A 19,090-nucleotide genomic window follows, 5' to 3' on the forward strand; every position below is an offset into this window, starting at 1 on the left:
TCCTAACTTCATACTGGCAAAACGCGCGGTAATACAAATTACCGAAGGATAAATTTACACGATGAAGGGTGAAGGATAAATTTACACGATGCGGTATTAAAAAGAAAAATGTTTTAATATAAAGTAAATGTAGAAAATAAAATGCATTTTATTTTTTATCGCACCACACATTCTACATCTTAAGTGTCATTTGACTTAATTATAATTTAAGTATCGAAAAATGATACCTGAATTCAAGACCAAACAATTCGTAAATTGCATCAAAGCAGAGATATATAATCTTGAGATTTTCTTACGATATGTTTTTTTTTTTTAATCTTTAAGACAATCAGTAATGTGCTTTACATAATATATAATCTTTATCTGTATTTTATTTTAAAAGATACACATTATTTTACCACATGTATAATGTATGATCTAAATGTGCAAAAGCATTTTGAAGAAACAAAAACAAATTAATTAAAAATATACGAATATCATTGAAATTCCCTGTTTCTTTTTAATATCAGTGCATTTGTAAGACACATAGAAGATTGGTGCTTTACTACTACTATTGGAAACGATACTTAACGTTATATGTAGCTTTTTTTTTCCTTTCAATAACACAAGAAATCCTTAAATTTGTTATTTTCTAGATAGCCACATTAATAGCATGAGAATATCACAAACTTGGATAGTAATAAAGTAACAATAATTATATGTGAATTTTAACATGTTCCATCAACACGTTTTTATCATTAAAATCTTCTCCACAAATACCACAGACTAATTCCTCTCCATCATCACTGTCTTGCTGATGATATTGTACAACTTGTATTACAGCCGTTTGGGATCCTCCCTCCTGTATTAATGATTCCTGTCCAACTTCACTGTGATTCTTGATATCATGATTTTGCCTAGTTGAATGATGAGTTACCATATCCATTGGTAAATCATCATTACTTATTTGTGCAATTTGACTGGAAAAATTTTCATGACTCTGAGGATTTGGTAGTGTTAGAACAGGCAATGATTCATTTTGCTTTGATATTAAATGTAAAGTATTTGTTTGCTTTGAAGTCTGTATTAAATGCATTGTAGTTATTTCATTATGACTGCTTGTGGTATGAAGTGCACTTCCTTCTCGTTCTGTAGAAACTATGCGAGTTGTATTTAAAGATTCTCTGTGACTATGATTAGCTTGTGAAATATGCATATTTTCATCTTGTTTTTCGTCAACTAATAATTGTACGTCTTCAGATTTAATTTCAGATATTGCAATATAATTTTCATCACGTTTTTCTGTAGTAACTACAAGGAAAGTATTATTTTGTTTATCACTTAAAATTTGTTGGTCATCTGATTTATCTGATTCTGTAATAGATAAAAGTGCTTCAGTTTCCTCTGATTTAGGAATTATAAGATTTCCAGCTCCTTGTTTTCCTTGTAAATATGTATTTGCAGACACTTTTAATTTTTTCTTAACTGGTTTGGTTTTTGGTGCATTATTGTTTGTTTTAGCTTTTGCTTCTGCAATCATTTGATCTGAATGTTTAACAATATGTGCACATAATTCATCCCGATCTTGATTTAAAGCACCACATATAGGACAGGAAAAAGGGGGCCCAGTTACTTCAGTTTCATTCTTTCCTGCTGCATGAACCCATCGAACATGTTCTCTTAAAACAACTTTTTGATTAAATGCTCTTGAACATAGAGGACAAACATGAGGTCTCTCTCCTGTATGAATACGTTCATGTTTCCTTAAAGTTCCACCATCTCTAAACGCTTTCCAACAAAATTTACAACCATATGGCCTTTCTCCAGTATGAGTTCTATGGTGTATTAAATATCCCTGTCTCGATGAAAATGTTTTGGAACATGTATCACAATGAAAATGTGCGGGACTCCCAGCATGTGTTCTACCATGTTCCCAAAGTCCTTGACGCGATACAAAACTTTTACCACATTCTGTACAAGTAAATGGAGAGTCACCAGGATGAGCCGATAATCTGTGTTCATCCAACTGATTTTGCTTTTCAAATTGGGATCCACATACTTCACAAGAATGTGTTTTCTTTCTATGAATCCACTGATGTCTGAACATCTTTTGTTTGGTTGTAAATTTTTTGCCACATTCAGAACATGCATGTTTACCCCATTTATTATTAGGTGTACCTTGTTCAACATTATTTTGCATTAGTTTCTTCGCACAAGTTGTTTGATGAGTTGCTAAGTGATTGCCATCTTGGAACTGTTTATCACAATATTCACATTCAATTGGCATGTTCCAATTTTTAGATGCATGAGTTTTCTCATGGGATACCAATGCTGTTGCACGGGAAAAACTAATTCCACAATGTCTACAAGTATGCTGTTTTGTACCATTTGTTTCAACTTCTATATAATTCTTTCTATCTTCACTATTATACGTTAAAGTTTCAACTTTCACCATTGTATCAGCATTATTAAATGAGTTCAATGAAAGATCGTATTGCTGATTGACTTGATTATTTATATTATTTTGTTGAGTATATTCAAACTGTGTTACTTCTCCATTTGGCATTACAGTAAATTCATGTAAAGTGTCTATTTTTTCCTCGGGATTAGATATTGAATTAACTGCTGCTTGCTCACTTTGAAAATTATAAGACGGAACTGTCCACTGAACTGTATCATAGCTTTGAACCGTTTGTACAGACGAAGATGGCACTTGATTATTTTGGGATTCTGTCATATTTTCAGGCCATTTTCTGAATGTTTCCTCTGACTGTGATACATTATCACTCTGTGACTGTATAATGGCACGTCCAGCAACATATGTATGAATTTTCATATGATTGGATAAACTAGAAGGCCTTTGAAAATCTGCTCCACATATGGTGCATTTATGAGGTTTTTGCACTTGGTGCACTTGCAACATATGACATCTTAAATTGTTCTTTGAACGAAACAAGTTGCCACAAGTTCTACAAGCATGTGGGCGATCTACTTGATGACAAACTATGTGATTGTTTAAATCTATTTTTCTTTCGAATCTTTCTCCACATGTAATACATGATAATTTAATAGCAGAACAGGTAGTACGATGCTTTGTTATCTCAGCTTGTGTGAACATGTTTGCACAATGCGGACATACTTTTTTGTCTTCGAAACAAGGATACATGCCACCAAGTTGTCGTAGAGCTTCCACAGCCATCGATTCATCATCCCCAGATGTGTATTGATGTTGTTCTTCTTCTTTAATATATATAGGGTATACTACACGATTTTTATCTTCCTCGTCGGAATGTTTTGCTAAAATCTCAACTGCAACCTGTGCTTCTGCGATACTAGAATTAACGTCTGTAACAGATACTTCGGTGAGTCCTTCTTGTAGAACACATTCATCAACTGGTTCACATATTTCTTCATGAGATATAATATCATCCTGTATACTATCGTGTACCTCTGAAAGGGGAAATGTAACATACTGCTCATTCTCATGAGCTTCCATCGTGCAATATTTTTGCAAAATGCTATCAGTTAATATCAACTGAAATTTTTATGGACCTAGTTTCACCTCATGTTAAGTTAGGTCCTGTCGCTACTAATAACCAAGCGGTATTTATCAATATATAGAAACGCATTACAAACAATCTTGTTATTCACATTTCACTGTTACGATTAGTTGTAGACGTTATTAAAAATACATAATGAGTATTTTTCGCTTTCACACTTTAATTCGATACGACCTATTGTCAAATCTTATCTTTATTGATTACAAATAAAATTACGTTTATTGCAATTTTATGGTGTATATGCTACCCGTGTAATAGCATAACCAATAATATATTTTACCACCCGTAATTTATTTGTTATATAAATTTGTAAATTCACCATTCGAACAATAGTGTAACAAGGTTATTTGGAGGAGTGTAGCAAATCGTGCGCCACCTGAAGTTGACGGCGTTCTTTGCGCAGTGCCAAGTTAAAATTTTTATATTTCAAAAAGGTTTATAAGTATTCAAGTATTTCTTCTGTAATAGAATATTGTACTTGTTTGTGATACAGTTGTTTGTCGGTTTCTTCATAAATAAGCATAATCTTTCTTGATAAATAATCTCGTACATGGAAATGAATCACAGTGTTATTAATGTGGTATTCGTATTTGGTTAATCTGGAATCTTTGGTTAATCGTGCTTCACATATACAAAGTATGTATGTATACTTTAATTATAACTTTTTATAAATTGACGCATTTTTGCAATTTACAAAAGATTTAACTATTTGTTAATGCGTTATAATTGACTTTTCATTATTTAAAAATATATTTTTAATACTGTCACAAAATAAAAAGTAAGGGGGCTAATATATCATTTAATAGTTAGCTTAAATAATAAATAGATGATTTAACATAATATATACAAAGTGAATCGTATAATAAAGATTGTTAGAAATTCGTATCCCAATCGGAATAGTCCATTGGTGCCGATCTATAATCTGGAGGATATTTATCGAAATTTCTTAAGTCGAGATGATCCCTCACCTGTGAATGAATTACATAATAAGATTAGCTGTTTCAAAGATATATAACATTCTGACAATTTCTTATTTACCTTTGGTACAATAGGGGAAGGCATTGTTTGATTCTGTAACTCCTGCCACTTAAAGTTATGGAACCATCTGAAATTAATTTATATTATGTAAATATTAATATTTAAATTAATAAATACAAATATATTCTATAAATTCGTTAATAAATACCTATGGTTATGAATATCAGCAACACCATTTCGTAAATAACCAAGTCTTTTATATGGATCATCTTCCAGTAGGGATTTGATAAAATTCTTTGCCGTGTTTTTAATAATGGGCGGTACAAGTATATCCTTAAAGCCACGAAGAATGTTCTTATACACTTCTATATCGCTTACATCTTGGAAAGGTGTTCGATTCATTAACATCTCGTACGTAAGAATTCCAAGTGCCCAATAATCAACGGCCCTTTGTTAATAAAAAATAATCAATCGCTTTAGGAATTTATTTAAAACTTAATAAATATGTAACTAAACATGAGAATGCGTACAGATTATAAAGTTTACTTTGAATGATTTCCGGAGCCAAATATTCTGGTGTACCCATAAAAGTCTTTGTCTTGTATGGGCCAATTTTTTTACTGGATCCAAAATCAGTCTGTAAAGATAGCCGAGTTAATGAATGAATTTATTATCGATTGTTATTTATTTGAAATAAAAGAACTTGCAAGCTTAGCATAGCCTCGAATATCGATTACGATGTTCTCAGGTTTTAAGTCTCTGTAGATGATACCCAGTGAATGAAGGTGTTGAAGTCCTTCTACGACACAGGCGGTTACGAATCTAGTTGTTGAATTATCGAATCGACCGTTTCTGTATAAGGCTGTTCTTAAATCTCCGCCTAAACATACTTCCAGTAGCAGGTATAGATATCTATTGTCCTTGAAGGTTTTGTATAATCTACAAGGAATGTAGAATTATGCTTCGCTTAATATATATTAAATCGTTATTCGGTGGCAAATATTCTTCAAGTTTTACATACAAGCGTTAATAAATTAAATAATCACTAGATCGAATCTTTTTCTTTCTTAGTTTTCTTTAATTACGTGTTCTATATTCGTTGAAAAAAAAAAAAAAAAAAAATTGTTTTCACGTTAGAACAGAGTTGTTAATTTACTTGCAGATAAACGGCGAATTACACAATTTCAAACTATTCTTCTCGTTATACATCATTTTTTGGAAGCCACCCTTTGTGATCATATGCTTGACAATCTTTTTCCTGGCGAAGCTAAGGTTAGGCATCGAGTTGACGACGACCAGTTCCACTCTGCCGTAACCTCCAGCTCCGATCGTTCCTTCAAATACAGTATCAGACAGAGTTAAATTCTTGAATTCTTCACTCCAGTCATCCGACTCATTTACACTGTAATATCCTGACCAATCTCTATTTCTGATCGAGTCTAGTCCACCAAGATAATCTAGGAAAGCTCTATAGCATCACACAAAGACACACTTTGTTAACAAATTTATAAATTTCATGATAAACTTTTGTTAATTCTTCATCGTGAAATTATTTGAAAACATTTTAAACGTTTACTTTTTTTCAATCGTGTAACATTCTAATCCAGGAGCCATTGCGATAGCATTCGCCTGCCGACGAGATTCTTCAGAGTCATATAGCGCTTTTTCACCGAAATAGTCACCCTTCTCAAGAATCGTCATTTCCTCTTCTGTGCCACCTGGTTTATTCTTCGTGATCTTCACGCTACCACCGTTTACAATGTAGAATTTATCTCCTTTCTCACCTTCTCGAATCACGTACGAATTTGCTGGATAAAATTCCTAAAGCGATACAAAAGTAACGTCTTTTAATTTCGAATTAGCATTACTGGAACCATTTCACACGCACCACTGTTATAAGGTCGCATATTTTCTGCAGAACTTCCTCCGACAGACCCTTGAATATTTCAATTTGACGAAGAATCTTCAAATTATGCTCCAACGATTCTTCGTTATCTTTTAGCATTACCGTCTGAAACGCCTGTCTTTCCAACACCCATACTTTCGCATTTGTACTCGCTAAAGGAAGAAACGAGCGTCTCGACAGTTACAATAAAATATTTTATTAAGTTTGTTAAATGGTTCCTAAAAGATTTTAAGATTTATAATATAGCTAGTATAATACCATGGATAGAACACAGTCTTTTGGTATTGTACAACAAGGCCAGTTCTCCGAAAGCGACACCAGGACCAAAGTTCTCGTGGCACGTATTGCCTACGTAAACTTCGAAGGTTCCCTCTTCCGAGACGTACATATGCGATCCTGACACAATCGATCGCGATTATTTTTGTAATATTTCCTCGATTAATATCTTGTCATTTCGAAAGGTAATTACTCACCGACTTCACCTTCGTGAATGATTCGCGTATTGGCTTTCACCTGTTCCGGATACATCACCGATATAAGTTTCTCTATACGCGACTCATCGAGATCTCCGAGGAATTGGTTGTTCAGAATGGCGTTTTTGATCAACTGTTTCGTTCTACAATTTTACATGAAATTTGAATTTATCGTAATTTCGAATCACTGTCGAAAGAATAGTTTAAAGTTGTTTGTTCACTTTTCATTTTTCTTGAAAACGGTGACTGGCAGATTGGAGGATACGTTTATTTCACCGATCACGCCATGTTTTCTTTGAAGGGACAGTTGTCGAAAGTAAGCGTCGGAATTGCGTCGATCGGATCCAGACGCGCCCATACGTACACCAGTACGTTTTCCGAAGCATAGACGCATTCTTAATTTTCCGTTTCTTTCTTTCGCCTAGAAAGTAAAATCTTTGTCCGCGGATGTTTAAGTTCGATCGTAAGTCACTCAGTCGAATATATATAAACTTAATGTAATTTCAAATTTTTTGAAATAGATGTTAATTCTTGGGAAGTTCACCAATTAGTGTTTAAATGATCACAAATGAAATGGTTCGAAGAATTAGTGCACAGGATATTGATACTTGACTGACGCTTTGTAGCAACGATAAAGTTGATTGATCTTATCTTGTACGAATGCAGTGATGATCCGTCAGTACTTGCGGTCTTAGTACTTTTGTTTGATAAGCAATTAAAAAATACATTTTTTTCGAGAGTTATCAGAATTTCCTTCGTTCAAGTCACTGTATTACCGAATAGCACCTATGTTAATTCAATAAAGTGTGTGTCGTTTCGATTAATTTAAGATACCGTTTATAGTTATACGTGTGTCATCAGAAACGAAAAGGAAATAAATTAGTACCACACATTAACAACTCATGTACCTATAAATTTATTATTAATTAATAATATTAAAATTATCATGGTTAAAATTATTATCAATCGCAGAGTATCTTTTTGTTCGCTTTCTACTTCTTTTACAAGAATTACGAGTATTTGAATACTCACGATGTATATTGCTAATTAATTACAGTTTAGTCATAAGATACAAGATTATTGTCTTCATACATTAGTGTCTTCGAATGTAAGAAACATACATAAGAAACTACGCATCTATAATATACGAATCGATTAAAGATAACGATAATCTCTTTGCTATCGATATACTTTTATTGTAGGGTATTATTAAAAACATTATTTTCGTCCTTCATGTTCGCTTTTTCTATCATTTCACAACTCTTATCAAACGTTTAATGGAGAAATCATGTACAGTTTAGATTATCGTGCGATTTTTCCTGCTTAGAAGCTCGCGTCCCATCCAGAGAACTCGTCCGGTGGAACATTACGGTCTGGCGGATACTTTTCGAAATTCCTCGTATCGGTTGGATTTCGTATCTAGGATTTTATAAAAGAGAATAAGTGGTGAGTTTATTTAAAAATTAATATATTTGTAATAATACGTAAAATAGATTTTACGTACTGTTGGAACGATTGGCGCTGGCAACGTTAATCTCTGCAAGGCTTGCCAATTAAATCCATTGAACCATCTATAAAAATGTTATTTCGTTAAAAAAGCCTATACTTTCTATTCGAAGAAACGCGATAAACGATCTATTTAAAGATCTAGTTCTACTAAACGAGGAAATTTTACTCAAGCGTTTAAATAAACTCTGCTTAAAAATATATTTGTATAAATAGAAACTTTAGTGTGTTCTAATGAAATTTATTTAAAATGAATTATTTAATTAATAAACTTACTTGTGATCTCGAATATCTTGGATGCCATTTCTTTGGTACCCAAGACGTTCAGAAGGACTTAGACGAAGAAGCTTCTTGATGATACTGCTGGCGTTTCTGCTAATGGAATTAGGTATTCCCACCACTTCGATACCCTTCAGAATCTTGTTGTAAATGGACATATGATCAGAACCTCGGAATGGTGGCTTACCGATTAGTAGCTCATGAGTTAAAATCCCGAGAGCCCAGTAATCCACCGCCCTTTGAATAAATTAAACTTATCTTAAAGTCACCTTCGTTATTTTATTTGAAACTGATCCAGCGTATCTTTATAGAATATTTTACGTTTAGTATTTATTAATTATTTACCTATCGTGTCCTTTGTTCAAAATAATTTCTGGCGCCACATATTCGGGCGTACCCGCGAAGGTCCACGTTTTTGACGGTCCAATCTTTTTGCTAAAACCGAAGTCAACCTGGAAAAAGGTGTACAAAGTCGCGTTTTATCTATTTTCTTGTCAACAGAGTCAAGCTATTGACAATCGACTTTCCTCAAACTGTTATCACATACGAATGATTATTAGATTGTACTTACTAGTTTCAAGTATCCACGAGCGTCGAGCATAAGATTCTCTGGCTTTAGATCACGATAAATAATGTTCATCGAATGAAGATGATCCAAAGCTTCCACCACGCATCCTACCATGAACTGTGCAGTTGACTCATCGAAGAATCGTCTTCTCTGGAGAGTTGTCCACACGTCTCCACCTAGAGAGACTTCCATCAGGAAATATACGTATTTCCTGTCCTTGTACGTTTGGTAGAGTCTAAATGAAAGGAACGAAGATTATATTTTCGAATTATCGTGCAAGAAATTTCTATTTGATTAATAGAACGCGAATATCTACGCAAATTAATATTTTAACAAAGATTTGTCTCATCCATTAAATATTATAAAGTAGATAAATTAATATTATAAATTACACATATTATACAATGTGTATAAAAATGTGCATTCTTTCATTTTTATAAATCCGTGGTTTATCAATTGATAAGATTCTTTTTAGTACTGACTTGCATATGAATGGAGAATCACAGGCTTGCATAATATGTTTCTCGTTCAGCACGTGTTCCTGTTGCTGTTGTTCGACCATCACCTTCTTCTTCAACCTCTTGAGAGCAAAACTCTTCTGAGGATCTGATTTTAAAATGACTAATTCCACTCTGCCGAATCCTCCAACCCCTAGCGTTGCTTTGGTCTCTAAATCGGCCAAAGTGACGTTCGAATACTCAGTAGTCCACTTCTTCAGCGTCAGCGATTGTTTCTGTTTTCCGTATTCAGCTAACCAATCCTTGTTGCGTATTTCGTCGAGGCCACCCAAATAATTCAGGAAGGAACTGGAATTTAATGTTATTTAAGAGAGTATGAATATTTCCTGAGAACTCACGAGACGAGAAACTTTATCGTTACTGATTTATGTATTACTCACTGTTGGTCCAAAGTTAAACATTCGACACCAGGTGCCAGTGCAATGACGTTGGCGTGTCGACGATTTTCACCGGTGTCGTCATAAAGAGCTATTTCTCCAAAGTATTGACCCTTTCCAAGGACCACTAGCTCTTCTTCATCACCATCCTCGGTGTCTTTTGTTATTCTAACGTTTCCACCGCTGATTATGAAAAATTTGTCACCTTTCTCTCCTTGCGTAACTATTTTTGCTCCAGCAGGATAAAATTCCTATCGGGAAGATATATAAACTTCTTACTTTCAGAACCAGATTTGCATTCGGATAGTCATTAGTAAATTGCAGATTTTTATGCGATTTTATATTTTTATGAAAGTAAATAGAATCTAAACAGACATTTGTTTCATTCGCTACATATTACAGCGAATACTTTGCTTTAGATATTTCAGATACTTTTGCCATATTACGCCCATTCCACGTATCTTTACACTTTTAAATTTCCTATAAACACATAAACGTCCACGGTCTAACTATTAGAAATATAAAATATATGTATTTACCACGCGGAGAAGATCGGAAATCTTAGCGAGGACGTGATCCTTTGGCTCGGGCAATTTTTGGAGAACAGAAACTTGTTTAAGGAATCGAATGTTTCCTTCCAGCCTTTTCTGCGTTGTGTCAATCATAACAGTGAGAAACACAGATCGGTCGAGGACCCACACCTTTCCACCTTTCTTTACTGAAAGTTAAACGTGATTTCTTTTAATAGAAAATACAGTTATTAATTATTGTACAATATAATCTATATTACAAATTTATCGCTTTACCGCTTTAAAATATTATAAATTTACCGCTTTATCGCTTTAAAATATTATATATTTACCGCTGATGGATCGAAGTCTCTTGGTGTTGTATAACAAAGCAATTTCTCCGAACGCGACGCCAGGACCAAAACTTCTTTGGAAATTGTTGCCCTCATAGATATCGAACTCTCCTTCCGCTGACACGTAAAGGTGCGATCCTAAATTATACATTAAGAAAGGAATTTAGAAAAGCAATGATTAATACTTAACTCGTGCAAATTTATTCCGTTCTAAGTTACATTTAATCGTGTTATCAGTCTATCAAATCATACGAAGGATCTTTATTTCTTATGTAAATTTATCCTATCACTGGATTGTAAATTTTTATGCATTTGTTGAAAATTCGAAGAAAAAATTCCCGGAATGCGAATAATATGCAAAAATATGTAAAACATCCGAAGAATAGATTTCATTTTTTCAAACTGTGTCTTCACACAAATATGTATTTGCATAAATGCCTGTAATCTAATTATTCCATAGATAGGTAAGAAAGTTTTTCGTTCTAAAGTGAAATATTCGATGTTCGTGATAAGAATAATTCAGCCATTGTTAGACGGCAACTAATATAGAAAAAGAAATATTATAATTTTACCCATATCTCCTTCTCGAATTACTAAGGTGTTCGGTGGTATATGTTTCGGGTACATGGCATCGACTAACGCTTCCACCTGATTTTCTTCAAGGTTGCCAAGAAATTCGTTCTCCAAAATGGCCTTTGTAATCTGTTGTTTACTCCTATAGGGAATAAACAAAATATACGTAGACAATGTATCATTATTTAGAATAGTACGTTCAATTATTTTTTCTTTAAATTACCTTTCGTCCTTTTCGTAAACAGGAGTTGGCTCAGAAGGTGGTGTTGGAGTTTTGCCGATAATACCGCCTCTGGGATTCGCAGGTTGATCAGAACCATCCGAAGTTCTGACAGAATCTTGTTCGTTCTCATTGTGATTTTGTTGTGGTGGCAATGGTGCCCTACTTTTTCCATGGGACTGTACAGGTGGGCCGATTCCATTAGATATTACCGTAGCACCAGGCAAGGGTCGTATCTGCGTTAGAAATAAAATTTCCTTCTTAAATTAACCATTTTCTATGATTTATCGATTAATTCTTTCTAACATTCTGCTATTTTCTAACGTGCCTTTTACCTTAATTTTATACAATGAATATTTTGTTACGAATATGATATATAAACATTGGTGATACGTATGTTTATTTTAGAATTGTTAAACTTTTCTACATCTGTCTTTACGTTACTGATTCTTATGAAATTTCAATTTGTTAATTAGTACCTGTTAGCTCTCACGAAACTACAATATGTACATACTCTATTTGCCTAATGTCTTCTTAGAGATAAAGAAATCAAAACAGATATATCTATTTAAAGATTTTTACACCTTCTTAAGAATATTTTTGTGTCATTGAGTTTTACGAAAATCTTACACGTCCGTTAATTAGTACTCGTTAAATTACAAAATGATGCACTCTGTTTAATCGGAAAGATATTTTTAAATACTCACAACGCCATGAGTCAGATCTGGTTCACCAGATTCTTTGTAGCTCGTTACCACTGGGCTCTTCGCATTTTGGTTCTATAAACGAAGAAATAAAGGAATCAAAGAATTATTTGCTTCATACAGAGTGATTCTCTTACTACAGGCCTCAAAGAACAAGCCGATGGTTGGCTGTATATACAGTGGCTATTTCGCAGATTTTCTAACGAAGCCTTTTTTTATCAGATTCTACTTTTCATTTTCATAGCGCCCAATTTTTGTAATCGTACGATCCCTAAATTGTACGAAATTTAACGTAGTTGCACCTAATTAATTAATACGTAAATGCCACGATAAAATACAATGATATTCAAATATCTTTTGTAGCCACTGTATATGATAATCCCTGTGTTGCGTATGCGTGATTAGTTCGAAGTTATTCTTATCTTCGTAATCTTATTTCCAGTTCCCACATATGCATACGTGCAGCGATCAGGCCAACTGTGGCTGTTTCTTTCGGGACGACTAGCGAGAGAATCATAGCGCGTAAAACTATGGTGCAGTCCTTGTTTGGAAAATGTTCAAACTTACTAAGGTCGTACTGTTCACATTGTTCGACTCATTCCCAGACAGAGAGACAAGATTGATACTGCCTCTCTGTCCCAGGATACTTGGCTTCGGGAAGCACGGGAACTTCATACTTTGTTCATCCACAGCATGACGGAAACACACTCTTTTAACTTCTGAAAGGCAAAGCATCGTTTTAATTTCGCAGTAAATTCGTTTATGTGCAAATATTTTGTCGCTGATCGACGCGTTGATCGAGGCAATTGTCTTATCTGGTTCCAATTTCTTGCCGACGTTAATTAAGATAACATCACTTATCGTTTCCGTAAGCTCTGATCAAGAGCGATGCGCTCTATTATAACTCTCCTGATTATAAATATTATCTTGTCGCGACTTTTTAAACAAGCTGAAATAGCGATGAAACTACATCTTCGCCTTTCATATCGTTACCATTAAGGACCAAGCAGTAGATAATGTATAAAAGTTGCGTAAAGTATTTGAAAGCATAAATGGCGTAAGTTATTCTTTTATAGAGTTACAAGAATAGCATAAGAATTACGAAAGATTATTACACAAACCGGAGATACAAAAATAACTTTTCTTTCTTTGCTTACAATATCAATTCGATAGAATTCAATACTGTAAATTGATTAAAAAAACGTTAGAAGTAAAGTGTCGCGTTGTGCTAACGTTTGTTTTGGTTATTAATAGTTTAAACAAAAACTTACCAAATACAGTAGCAAAATTTTAGTTAAAACTCAACTATCAACTATCGATAATCACAATTTACAAATGTTTTGCAGAGATCTACTATCGAGATCGTCGACTCCCGTAAAAGCTACCGTCAAACAAAAAGTTTTTACGCCAGACGATCACGAGCACGTGGTTTAGCTGATCACATGCTTATGCTAATGATCTTTGATGCACGATATATCGTATGCTGACGTCACGACATATTAGCACGTTCTCACGATGTGGATATTCTCGTTTCAAGGTACGATCTTTTGGATGGTTTCCATTGTTAACAAATTTTCGCATCAACTAGAGCATAATCGATCTCCATTTCATTGTCGTCTCGAATACGAATGTCCAGATTGTTTTATCGTTCCATCTATCTATCGATTTTTTACTCCAATGGAATGTTGTCTTATGTAATCAAATTCGATAATTTTCGGACTTTACCTAATCGTACGATACGAGTAATAATGCGAGTAATCGTTCAGTCAGAGACTGAAATTTACTAAGTTGATGTTATCGCGATCTCGATGTTCATTTTCGTTCGTCATAGTTCAGCTTAGTCAGCAAGAAAGTTGTACACTTGTGAAAAATTAGGCAAGCTCGTTTATAACTCTAAACGGAAGGATTATTCTCCGATATTATATGAGAAAATTCGAAAAATGAGGGCGGATTAATTGAAGTCTTTGTTTGATCGTATCTTGAACTTGCTAACGTAATCTCGTTACAAAGAGTAACGTCGGTTTATACTATATTAAGAGACCGATAAGGGTGTTTGATTAGTCATACGAGGATCTGGCCAAATGTTATTTATGCCGTGTTTGTCGAGCACGTGGTTGTACATCCTTGCTAGTTGTCATACTTTTTCAATAATCTCGGCCGTTTAAAAAATTATTCTCCAAAAAGAAAAGAAAAAAAAAAAAAGAAAAGAAAAGAAGAAAATACTCAATTTATAATTTCAAAGTAACAGGTTGATTATTATACATAGATCAGTAGAAATCACGTGTTCGACTGCAGGAAAGACGTCAATCTTCGTAGCAACTTCAACTGCGAGTAAATTTCGTTCTGCGTTGGTTTCCTCGTCATAAATCAAAAGTAAGAGATTATCTCGAAAGAACCGTCCAGTTGGCGACTCGGCAAGGGTGAGGATCAGCATAGGAAGCAGGGAAACAAAGCGAAACGAAAGAGATTACCATCGAAAGTTGGCTGGTTCGAGCTCACGCGAATATACGTAACGCCACGAAACGATCGCCGAAGCAGCGAGGAACTAGAAAATCGTCTCTTTCCGTGGCAGATCCTATCTAACTGCGGCACCACGTTCGTTTCGCGTAGCATTTCCTGCTTCGTTAGAAGTCGAGCTATTAACTCGAAGAAGCGATCGAAGTCGTTCGTCTTTTTTCCTTTCAGTCGACCATTGTTTCCCTGTTTTGTCTCTTTGTGTCTATTCTTTTTTCTTCTTTTTACGTAATCACGAGGACGTTCCACCACAAGCACGCGCAAGTTGGCGTTTCGCAATTTTTCTTGCACAATGCTCGCACGAATGTTACTCGTTAAGCCCGTTGGAATGAAAAGCACGCGACCGATGATCGTGATCTAAGTTAACAATGAAAATATCACAGGTATTTTTTACTCCTCTGTCATATTATTTTGCCACGATTACGCAAAATTAAATATCTTTCACGTCCAAGCACGTCCATTGGAATTGTAAACGATTTACAGCTTTTTCCAATTCCTTTTTTCATTGGAAATTGGTATGTGTATATAGGTGAGTTAGATCCGTGACAGTCATGTGCGTAATGTGTAACGTTCATATTAGTAGATGGTAGAGTAGCTGATGCTAATATTGATAGAAATGAGTAAATAATAGCGGAATGAGAAGTGTTAATAATACCGGTTGGATTTCACGACGTTGGAAATATTGAAAACAACGAAAACTTTTTAAACTTCGTCGTTATCAGTACCTTTAATTCCTGCTCGTTTTCTATTCCGAGCTAATTACCTTATCTCGTCAATGTCAAGTGATTTTTCCATTGTCAGTGGTAATTGCGACGACATGCGCGTTATTTAGGAAGTGTTTCGTAAACGCTACAACGGAATAAAGAGAGTGGAACGTTTTTCTCTCCCGAGACTGTATTTGGTCAAATTATTGTCAAGCAAAGTTGTCTCTGTCGGTTTACCTACACATGACAAATATTTTATATTGACCAAATCCTTCGAACATTCCGTTCGCAACATCGGTGATATCGTTAACGATATTTTGCAGACTGTTAAAACAAACTCAAACAACATTACTCTTTTTCGTGTTAATCGAGAAACGAAGTTTCGTCGCGTACATGTACATACATACACGGTCTTGTTTAATTCTGTAATTAATGTACACGTTCGCTGATATGATTCGTTAAGTTTTGTTCACGCTCACGAACAAATCTGCGTGCCTATCTCAAAATTGAAGAGGTCTATATTAACGAAATATCGTTGAAGTACTGTTTTAATTGTGTTTCGCGCTTAATCAACCGCTGCGACAAGCACAATTAACTCGAGTGTAATCGTTCCACACGTGCTTCTCAGTGTGTGTTCTCCCTCTTAAGACGTCACCTCTGATTCCGTCTTACACACTTTGTTAAATATTCCACGGTTATTTTTGCACTTCGCCAATATTTTCGTCTCGTTATCGTGTTTGATTTTCCTTCGGTTACTCCGTTTGCTTTGTCATCTCGTGATTCTGTTACGCCCGAATTTATACAAGAACAATGGAATTAGCAAAAGGTGAATCGAAACTTTTCTCTCATTTTAATCTAATCAACGAACTTTAAAGCAATCGTCGATCGATCATTCTTCGATCGTTATTGTTTTTGACTCCCCATTCTTTTCACGTTATCTCATATATATGTATGAAAGTTAATATTTAATTGTACAACGAAATTACTTAATCAGATGCAATATTTGTTTCTTACAACGTCATGCGAGAAAGAAACGCAGGAACCTTATCTGTCATCTGACGTTGCTCGCATTATACTGCAATTGATTTAACAGACACTACCGAGTCAATTTTATCTTACGATTAATGTTCCTCTGTCTGATCGATTAGATCTTGAGATAAACTCTTCCAAACAGAAGAGTTCGCCCTTATGAATATATTCATGTAATAATATGTACATAGTCTCGTCTTTTTGCGATCTTCGTTCCTATAAAAATTGTCGACGTCTTCGTAACGTGAATGTAGAAACTCACCTTTTAGATTTAACGTGGAAGACGCGACCGAGAGACGAGAAAACTTGCCAAGAAACGAAAAATCTTGCTAAAAACTAGTTCGTTCAATGGTTAAGAATGTAATTTTGCTCGACGTGTCAAGTAACGAAATAAATGATTTTCTGAGGAACGATGAGCTGCACTCCGTGAATTCGCGCATAAAACTGATATCTCAAGTTCGACAAAGACGCAGAAATCTTATCTAGCCGATAACAAAGAGACGCAGTGTCAACAGGCAGGTACACATACGGCTATGCCTTATCTAATGAATTCTATTCTCTTTTCATTAATAAGGCTGTCCGCTTTTTCTTTTTCAAATGGAGAGGGGATGGTTCCGTACTCTGTAATCGTGATCTTTCTGAAACTCCGATAGAAAAAGATTTTTGAGTTCTCTTCCTTGTTCGCTTTCTGGATCGCCAGAATATCCGTTGCGTTATCATTCTTCTTCTCTTTCTAATTTCTCTTTAGTTCTTAAGATTCTCAGGTGAATTTTTGAAGTGAAAAGAATGAAATTTTTTTAAGTTTCCTTCCTGACTATATATTTTTAACCGACTACAAATTGTAAGAAACAGAATTATTTCATTGTATTCGCGATAATATGAGCTCGCTAAAAGTTTCAAAGTTTCCGAATCGAATAAAATTAATCGACGATCGATTCTATCGAGGCTACTATTGGTAGACTCGAATTTATCGGTTGTTCATAGCTGGCACGATCACCGTATAAGAAAATTCGTAATATTTAAAATTGAAAGAAAAAAATGGAAAGCAAAGAAAATAGTTAATTACCCGCGAATAAGAAATTTGTTACGAAGGTATTCATCTTTGAAATGAACTCTTTATACAGTTTTCTATGGCCGTGTCCCTGAATATACCGATAGTCACCCGTTTTCTTACTTTATCGTTGAAACGGTCTCTTATCGCTCAGTTCGGTGCCTTTATCGCTTCTCATCTATCGGACGTTCCCTTTTTCCTATTCTCTCGCTTTTTTTCGTGTCACACTTTCCTATACGACTACAACGAACCAAGTGTTTCGGCAAGATCTTCGATTCTCCCACCTGCCTTACTTTGTGACGTGTCAAATGAAAACCATATCATTTGCAAGAACTCGTTCTTTTCAATGATCATGGTAGATCGTAAATTACAAAAACTTGTAAAAGCATCTGACAGTTATGGAAAAAACTTACGGCACTCGTTCCACGATGAATCATCGGCCAGGTAAAATCTTTCCTGCTCCATTTCTTCCGCGAGCTCGACGTGACAACAATTATTATTAACAGATATCAGCCTCTATCGAGCAAGTAAATCGTGCTTGTCAACACGAATTTCACGACTCACGTGAACGAGGAATGTTCCGAATCTCCGATCTAATCTCGGCGGCAGAACCCGTTGCACGATCGACAAACACGTAAACAACGTTAATCAAGCATACTCACGTTCAAATACGTCTGCTCCCTTACGGCTTATTCTTCTGCGAAGGTTTACAAAACTGCGGAATACCGGCTGCACTGGCCACTTTCGAGATTCATTGTCCGTTACCAGTTACGATCTCGCGTGGATCGATTATTCACGATAATTAGAAAGCCTCTGCTTAGACACGAAACTCAGAGGCGAACGTGCGCTTTCATTTTTCTCACGCGTTAATTTCTACTTCGCGCGATTCTCTTTTTTAAAGTTCAAAAATAAGGAAGATCAAGTGTTCGTCATTGAATTTGAAAAATATGAAAATTTCCGATAGAATATCTAAACGCGTGAAGTTTCGTTGACATTATGATCGAAATAGGACAGAGAATGAGATAGTTTCGAGTCGACAGTAGAGGAGAATTCGATCAACTTTCGTTAGCGAACTCGCGGTCTTATCGACAGGCCGCTCTCAATGCCACTAGTTGAAAAATACGCGCTCATTTCCCATCGCTGTCAAACAGTGGGGGTATTGGTAATTATTATCGTTGGCCACCTTATCCGCACGTAATATATGCCGCCAATGATTATGTATTCGAGTATACGTGAATATGGCATGGTTCGAGCGGAAAAACCGATACCACCTAAATAGCCCGAGAAAG

The 19,090-nt window shown here is 35.1% G+C and overlaps 3 protein-coding genes across 11 annotated transcripts; all 3 read right to left on the reverse strand.

Moving 5' to 3' along the window:
- Nucleotides 1-130: 130 nt before the first annotated feature.
- Nucleotides 131-3,475, reverse strand: LOC132905564 (zinc finger protein 271-like). The gene has a single exon (XM_060957020.1). It carries the CDS (start codon nt 3,473-3,475, stop codon nt 695-697), a length of 2,781 nt encoding a protein of 926 aa, XP_060813003.1. The 3' UTR covers nt 131-694.
- Nucleotides 3,285-7,554, reverse strand: LOC132905571 (cGMP-dependent protein kinase 1-like). Of its 2 annotated transcripts, none has more exons than XM_060957039.1 (12): nt 7,118-7,554; nt 6,897-7,039; nt 6,682-6,819; nt 6,406-6,575; nt 6,094-6,338; nt 5,725-5,985; nt 5,225-5,456; nt 5,048-5,154; nt 4,726-4,965; nt 4,578-4,644; nt 3,428-4,507; nt 3,285-3,324 (listed from the first exon to the last, which is right to left on the reverse strand). In XM_060957039.1, exons 1-11 carry the CDS (start codon nt 7,288-7,290, stop codon nt 4,412-4,414), a joined length of 1,872 nt encoding a protein of 623 aa, XP_060813022.1. In that variant the 5' UTR covers nt 7,291-7,554; the 3' UTR covers nt 3,285-3,324; nt 3,428-4,411. The 2 variants fall into 2 exon arrangements, with proteins under 2 accessions (XP_060813022.1, XP_060813020.1); XM_060957037.1 differs by having other exon boundaries at nt 5,674-5,985; nt 7,118-7,551.
- A 234-nt stretch (nt 7,555-7,788) lies between these two features.
- LOC132905568 (cGMP-dependent protein kinase, isozyme 1-like) lies at nt 7,789-18,859 on the reverse strand. Of its 8 annotated transcripts, none has more exons than XM_060957035.1 (14): nt 18,464-18,859; nt 13,071-13,219; nt 12,507-12,578; nt 11,803-12,035; nt 11,579-11,721; nt 11,007-11,144; nt 10,684-10,862; nt 10,148-10,395; nt 9,732-10,055; nt 9,253-9,484; nt 9,027-9,133; nt 8,679-8,918; nt 8,401-8,467; nt 7,789-8,315 (listed from the first exon to the last, which is right to left on the reverse strand). In XM_060957035.1, the coding sequence occupies exons 2-14, from the start codon at nt 13,176-13,178 to the stop codon at nt 8,220-8,222; spliced, it is 2,187 nt and encodes a 728-aa protein (XP_060813018.1). In that variant the 5' UTR covers nt 13,179-13,219; nt 18,464-18,859; the 3' UTR covers nt 7,789-8,219. The 8 variants fall into 8 exon arrangements, with proteins under 8 accessions (XP_060813018.1, XP_060813014.1, XP_060813012.1 ...); XM_060957031.1 differs by having other exon boundaries at nt 13,071-13,222; XM_060957029.1 differs by lacking the exon at nt 18,464-18,859 and adding an exon at nt 18,215-18,307 and having other exon boundaries at nt 13,071-13,222.
- Nucleotides 18,860-19,090: the final 231 nt, after the last annotated feature.

Source organism: Bombus pascuorum, chromosome 3 (genome assembly GCF_905332965.1).
Source record: "Bombus pascuorum chromosome 3, iyBomPasc1.1, whole genome shotgun sequence".
NCBI classification, from domain to species: domain Eukaryota; kingdom Metazoa; phylum Arthropoda; class Insecta; order Hymenoptera; family Apidae; genus Bombus; species Bombus pascuorum.

Coding starts and splice junctions, on each gene's coding strand:
- LOC132905568 (XM_060957026.1), bottom strand. CDS start 15,116: ATGCTACGCGAAACGAACGTGGTGCCGCAGTTAGATAGGATCTGCCAC. Junction 10,056..10,147: donor TGTTTAACTTTGGACCAACA/GTGAGTAATACA, acceptor ATTAAATTCCAG/TTCCTTCCTGAATTATTTGG. Junction 9,134..9,252: donor CTCGTGGATACTTGAAACTA/GTAAGTACAATC, acceptor ACCTTTTTCCAG/GTTGACTTCGGTTTTAGCAA.
- LOC132905564 (XM_060957020.1), bottom strand. CDS start 3,475: ATGGAAGCTCATGAGAATGAGCAGTATGTTACATTTCCCCTTTCAGAG.
- LOC132905571 (XM_060957037.1), bottom strand. CDS start 7,290: ATGCGTCTATGCTTCGGAAAACGTACTGGTGTACGTATGGGCGCGTCT. Junction 6,576..6,681: donor AAGACTGTGTTCTATCCATG/GTATTATACTAG, acceptor TTCTTCCTTTAG/CGAGTACAAATGCGAAAGTA. Junction 4,508..4,577: donor CTTCCCCTATTGTACCAAAG/GTAAATAAGAAA, acceptor ATTCATTCACAG/GTGAGGGATCATCTCGACTT.